General features: G+C 45.7%; 1 protein-coding gene across 1 annotated transcript; it reads right to left on the reverse strand.

The window, feature by feature from the left end:
* Positions 1–388: 388 nt before the first annotated feature.
* LOC136840733 (uncharacterized) lies at positions 389–4738 on the reverse strand. The gene is made up of 5 exons (XM_067107554.1): positions 4199–4738; positions 3723–4051; positions 3087–3513; positions 2878–2928; positions 389–466 (listed from the first exon to the last, which is right to left on the reverse strand). The coding sequence occupies exons 1-5, from the start codon at positions 4736–4738 to the stop codon at positions 389–391; spliced, it is 1425 nt and encodes a 474-aa protein (XP_066963655.1).
* Positions 4739–6619: the final 1881 nt, after the last annotated feature.

A 6619-nucleotide genomic window follows, 5' to 3' on the forward strand; every position in this document is an offset into this window, starting at 1 on the left:
TTTCCTTTGATACTTATCTTAAGGAGGTTAATTAAAGTTAGTGTATTTTAATATTTACAGTAACTTTCTTATAGCTGTAAATGGTCCTGCTTTTAAGTACTAGTAATCTAAAGTTAAAACCTTTATGACGCAGATAGATTTTGGTTAATAAATATGCATGAGTGCCGTTTACGAGAAAAGTAGAGTAATATAAAGTATTTGTAAGCGGAATCCTTGGTTTAGTAGACATTCACACCCGACTGAAGGTGCAAGATGTCAACTTAGGAGGGATTTGCCATACTTTCCCAAGCATCCCAGTCACCAAATGCTTAATTTAAAGCTGGAAAATACCACAATGCATTTTGGCACTGGCTGACAAGGAAGGACAAAAGGAATATTGGCCCCTCCCTTAATCCGTTAATCGTAATCTGTATATCCATTTCATATTTCTCTTCTCAAACATCTGACGCTGCATGAAACCTTGTGTCTGTAAACAAAAGGTTTCATGCAGCGTCAGATGTTTGAAAAGAGAAATATGAAATGTATATATATATATATATATATATATATATATATATATATATATATATATATATATATATATATATATATATATATATATATATATATATATATATATATATATATATATATATATATATATATATATATATATATATATATATTATATATATATATATATATATATATATATATATATATATATATATATATATATATATATATATATATATATATATATCGTCATAAACTGGGTCCTCTGTGTGGATGGGAATTGGAAAAACTTATCCAAGATTATGAACAAAAATGAAAACTACTGGAAACTCACCTTAGAATCTTCCTTGATTTACGTAAATAATGAAGGTCTCCATTGGAATTAGAATTCTTTTACAAACAAGAAGGGTTTATTTATAGGGAATGGGGCAAATATGTGAGACCAAAAATGTAACAATTTACAGACACATAAATCACATATGGTAGATCAATAACACAGTAATTTACAAATACGCAATGTAAATATGAGGGGAAACAGATACAACAGTCCCTGTTATAACAAATGATTTTGATATGCTAAAATACATCCATCCACAGACAATAATACACTGGAAAGCGTGAATTCCAGGATAATGGCAATTAGTTAATCAAGATGATTTCTGTGTGAGCAACGGATTCTTGCGATCAGGCTGCGACCAGGAATGGCTGTGAAATTTGGATGGCAGGCATGAACGGGTCAGGCATAGATTTGCGGACTGGACAGGACAGGATGGCTCCTGGAAGAGAGGTCAGGAGTTAGTACAAACACGGGTGGGGGGGGCAGTGAAAGAAACCTCCCTTGCTAATAAATAAACACAATGAGTCTCTGCACTAGGGAGGAGTTGCTCACTTGAGTTACTTAAATTAATTTGCCCTTAATTCACACTATGGAGGGAATATTAGGTTGATTTCAAAGCAAGTCATGGGGTGATTCACGTGCTGCTTGAAGTAGGTTGACTTAACAAATAGACTGCTTTTTAGGAAGAAGGAAATTGAAGATTGGAATTGCTCACTTGAGTTACTTAAATTAATTTGCCCTTAATTCTCACTATGGAGGGAATATTTGAATACTTATTACTGAATAATATTAGGTTGATTTCAAAGCAAGTCATGGGGCAATTCACAGGCTGCTTGAAGTAGGTTGACTTTACAAATGGACTGCTTTTTAGGAAGAAGGAAATTGAAGTTTGGAGGAATGGAAAAATCAAGGAATTTCAGGGGGAGGGAAAGGGTGGCTTACTGACTAATTGCGGATGATGTACCTGGGTCTGTAGATGCTGCGCTGACATGTATGACTCGGCCAGTTACCAAAGTTAGTTTTTACCAGCGTAAAGAAAGAAGCGCCCGAACGTGTGTCTCGGACGATAGGTGTGTGTGGAGTGGGGTGCTTTCCGGGAAAACAGAGCGTGCCTTTCACCATTGTTTGCTTCACTGTCTCAGCCTACGTCGATCTGCAAAGAGTCGTACAGCCAGCAAAGGAGTGGAGAAAAAATAGCTCTTAGGATTAAGTACTTAGAGATTAAGGTCCTATCTATCTCACAGCCTGGATGTGCCCTCCATTCCCCTAGAGGATCGGCTGCTCCTATATTGCATGATTGGGGTGAGGGGTTTTCCTATTGTCTACCCCAGGTCAGCTGACGAGGGGGCTGTCCCTACATGAGTTCCAACAGGTGGTAACCGCCTTTCGCCTTTCCTAGTTCAAAATATGCTTGGGTGTACCTTGCCCGCCATGTTTTCTCGGCCCTACGGTCAAATGAAGGGTGAAGTTCTTCCCTGAATAAATTAATTACTAGCTGTCGGACGAGGGAAGAATAAATCCTTAACAGGTACCCCCTTTGGAAAGGTCTTCACACCCTTTCGGACATGAAGGTCCTGGCTAATTCCTCCTAACTGGGCAGCTAGCTAACCCACATAAACTGTGCTTTGGCACTGCAATAGCTAAAGGGGCCCATCTAATTGCTAAGAGGGGTTCTATGTTGGCTAACTTCACATCTATAACAGACCTAACCTAGGTAAGAGTATAGACCCTTCTACTAACTGTCTCTGACGACAGGAGAAATCTGCTCCTAGGCAAATACACATAGTAATATTTAACCTAACCTATTATCCTACGACTCTGGCACTGAATGAGCTGGCACTGATGAATTGCATGCAATGAATTATGATTGGCACAACGCTTTATGATTAACACACAACAAATTCAAACATGAATAACCTGAAAGGTAAATCACAGTACACAATTAAGTAATGTATCTGTTTGAGTCTGGAGTGGGTTGGAAGGAGGTTAGTTAGAGAAAAAGGGTTAGTGGTACAAGTGCCTAAGGGGTTAGTTGTTAATACTACTGGATCATAGGTCACACAGGCTATCTCCTCTAGGCAGGTGCCAGGATCACTCTGAGTTGGAAGCGGCACTGTGTCAATGGGCATGAGTGCCAAGAAGAGCTTATGGCTCTGATTTGCTAAGTGGCTTTCTTCTGCCCCTTCTTCTTCTTCTTCTTCTTCGGGGACCTCCAAGGTCTGGCTAGGCCATTCCTAGGAGGCGATGAGGGTACCAACTCTGAAGAACAGAAAGGAGCACCGTCAGCAGCAGGATCAGGGGCAGCCTCAGTTGCTACGAGCTGGTCTCCTACTTTGGCTGCTGCGACAACCGTCGTGGGAACAGAACCAGCGCCTACATCCTGGCCAGACAGTTCGTGGTCGACCAGAAAAAAGGTAGTATCCAGGCCTGCCAGAGGGTCATCCCCAGCAGGCGGAAGAGTTGTGAGGTTTGGCGGATCTTCCATAGGAGGATCCGAGTCAGGTTCTGGATCCGGCACTGGCACCAACTCAGGGCCAGGCAAAGGGAGTAAGGTTGGCATGGAGCTTCCAGCCGAGATAGGCGGAGCTTGGCACTGACCAGGGCTCTTAAGTGGCACTGGCAGCGAATTGGTGTTAGGCAAAGCTGAAGGGGGACCCGGGGGAGCAAGACCCCCTGTGTCCCTGGTGTTATTTGGGACAGCGATTCCTGTCTCGATGAGAGGGCAGGGCTTCTTGGCTCAGTGGAAATGGCTGCTGCAACTAGCTTGCTGGGGCACTTGGACCATCTTTCGGAATGCCCTCTTATGTTGCAAGCCCTGCAGCGGTAGTTTGTGAGATCCCTGCATGATGAGGGAGGAGTTTTTTGGTGGCTGTCCGGTCGCAAGATCTACGGACTAGGCCTGGAATGAGTTCGATGTGGGTTGCTTAATGTCGCTCTTGGGCGAATGGAAGGTTTGGCTGACGGTGGCACAGCTGTCACTGAGGATGTGTCCCGATCAGAAGAGGTTACTGAGGACTCACTGACGGAAGCAGTCAGGCAACAGAGTGGTGTGGGGGTGGGACATCCCCAGAGGATGTCTTGTCCAAGCAGGAACTCCACTCCATGCCGAATACGCTTGACGACGCCAAGGCGGTGAATTTTGTTGCTCCAAGGGGTGATCACCCTGAGTTTGACTGTGGGGATGGTCAAGGATTGTTCATCCACCCAGGTCACTGTCCACTTGGTTTGCTCATTTACCGTGGCACTGGCTGGCACTTGGGCCCGATCTATCAGGCTAATATCTGAGCCAGTGTTGGCAGTAGTTGGCAGGTGCACTGGTGGGCTAGAACCATCCAGAGACACCACTGAGACGGACTGTGTCCAGACCCTCTCAGGGTGAGTTCTCTCTGGCAGCTCAGCCAAGGAGGCTGTGGCACTTATCAGGTTGACGTGCCTGGGAGCAACCACATGTTTGGGGCATGCAGGATACCCATAAGAAGAGTGTCCTGAAGCTCCACAGTCTTGGCAGGGTCCCCTGGGATAGGATGATCTCCCGACAGTGATGGTGTGCTGGGAAGGTGGTGCATAATTAGAAGGAGAGGAAGACGGACGGTTATTGGTAGGCTGCAGAGGGTTGTTGACCTGATGGTTATGTTCCCTGTAGCGGCACTCTGCTTCAGCATAGCCGAACTTCTTACAGATGGTGCACGGAGGTTTGCTAGGCGGTCCGTTCTGTGGGCGATTTGAGCCTAAGAGGTATCTGGGTGGCACTATTTGGCGTTGCAAGGTGCTGTGGGATGGGTTGTACGTCTCCCAGGCATCAGCTAAGTGGCAGGCTACCTTGAGAGTGGCTGGCTGTTTGTCACTAAGATACAGAGCCAGAGGCCCAGGCATGGCAGGCCCACACTGGAAGAGGTCCTCCAGCATGGTCCGAAGAAAGAGAAAGAATAGAACTGAACAAATCAGAGGAGAAGAAGAAGTGGAGAGACAGCGTGCAAGAAGAAGAAAGGAGAAGATAGATCAGGAAAGGAGGCCTGAGCTGGAACCAGCAGTAGTCCCAACAAGCTGAGTCTTGTGACATCTGCCCATTCTCCCATCGACAGTCAATAACATTGCTGGCAACCAGTCCGGCTCGAAAGACATCGAATTCGTCTTCAAGACCTATGATGTCAGCCCTGCTGAGAGGGCCTTATAGGCCTGTCCAGGACCAGCCGACGTTCTTGACCATACTTCGGAATCCTTGTCTCCACCTCTCAGGGGTAATTTCATACGCCTTGGCGATGACCTCACAGACAGCAGCCATGTCTCCTCGTTGATCTCTTTCCAGCGCTCGGTGGGCGGTGTTAGACTTCCCATCCAGGTACTTGGTGAGCAATAAGGCCCTCTCAGCAGGGCTGACATCATAGGTCTCGAAGACGAATTCGATGTCTTCGAGCCATTGTTCTGACTCATCTTCGAGTCCATTTGCCAGCAATGTTATTGACTGTCGATAGGGAGGTATTTAGTGCAGATGGGGTGGGGCTAGACGCTTGTTGGGCGGCTAAAGCTACTGCTCTTTCCTTCCTGGCTCTCTCCAGCTCAGGCTTCCTTTCCTTGAGGGCTAGTTCGTGCTGTCTTCTCCTTTCTTCTTCTTCGCTTTCACGCTGTCTCCTCCACTCTTCTCTTTCTTCTTCTTCTCTCCTCTGCTCAGCTTCTTGCTGTCGTCTTCATTCTTCTCTTTCTTCTTCCTTTCTCCTCTGCTTGGCTTCTCGCTGTCTCTGCTCCTCTTCATAGTTTCTCTTTTCAGCAGTCTGCTCCCTTACAAACCTGTGAAGGGCCTGGCCTATGAGGCCATCCTCCTTTCCTATATCCTGGAAATATTGGTGCTCTTCGGTTGACATGTTGCTGATGGGGAAGGGCAGCTAAGTGGATTAACTGGGCATTCCTGGAGGAAAGGTTTTGTGATGATGAGGAAGTGCCCTTTAGATTATTGACACTTCAGTGAGTGGCACCTTTTAATGGGGTGGCACTGTGGGTGAGTGTGCCGTGTAAAGGTCACACTAGGAGAGCGTTCCTGAAGGAAGTCTGAGTCCTTATGGGCGGATACACTACAGTAGGTCATGAAGTTATCCTGAAGGTATATTATTCCTTATGGATGGAAACACTTAAAACATGGGGGTGCTCCTGAAGGCTCTGTCCTTATGGGCAGATGCACTGTTAATGGGGTGTTCCTGAAGGAGCTAAGGTCCTTATGGGCTGAAGCACTGGTTTTATGGCACTCTGTTTCTTAAGTAGAGGTGCAATGGCTGATGAATGATTATTTTGTTGGGTGGCACTGTGGTGCCGGTGCGCTCTGTGGAGCAATGCAAAATGTCAGTGCATGAAATGACACTGAAAGGGAATGGTAGCCTACTCTGCCTGGGGCAGAAGATAAGTAAGGAGTAAGAGGTAAATGGGAGACTCCGGCAGAATGTAAGGGAGAAAGGAAAGGGGAAGAAGAAAGATATGTGCTTCAGTGATTGGGTTGCTAGGCAGTGCTGCAGGTTAGAGGCACTTTGAGGAATAGAACTGTGGAGTGACACGAGTGGGTGGCTAGTTCTGAGAACTAGAGGTCGCTGCCTGACATAGGAAAGGAAGCCTTCTCCCTGACATGAGGGGAGGGAGGATATGGGGAGTGCACTCAATATGCAATTTAGCGCTTGTAGCATAAGCATGCCTGGAATGAGATATACCCAACTCGTTTACGACAGTTGAATAACATGTGTATTTAAGTAAATGCCTGTGCACTCTATGGCATACGAGAATTGATCTGGGATGAAGTACAAAAAA

This window comes from Macrobrachium rosenbergii, chromosome 1 (assembly GCF_040412425.1).
Source record: "Macrobrachium rosenbergii isolate ZJJX-2024 chromosome 1, ASM4041242v1, whole genome shotgun sequence".
In the NCBI taxonomy this organism is placed as follows: domain Eukaryota; kingdom Metazoa; phylum Arthropoda; class Malacostraca; order Decapoda; family Palaemonidae; genus Macrobrachium; species Macrobrachium rosenbergii.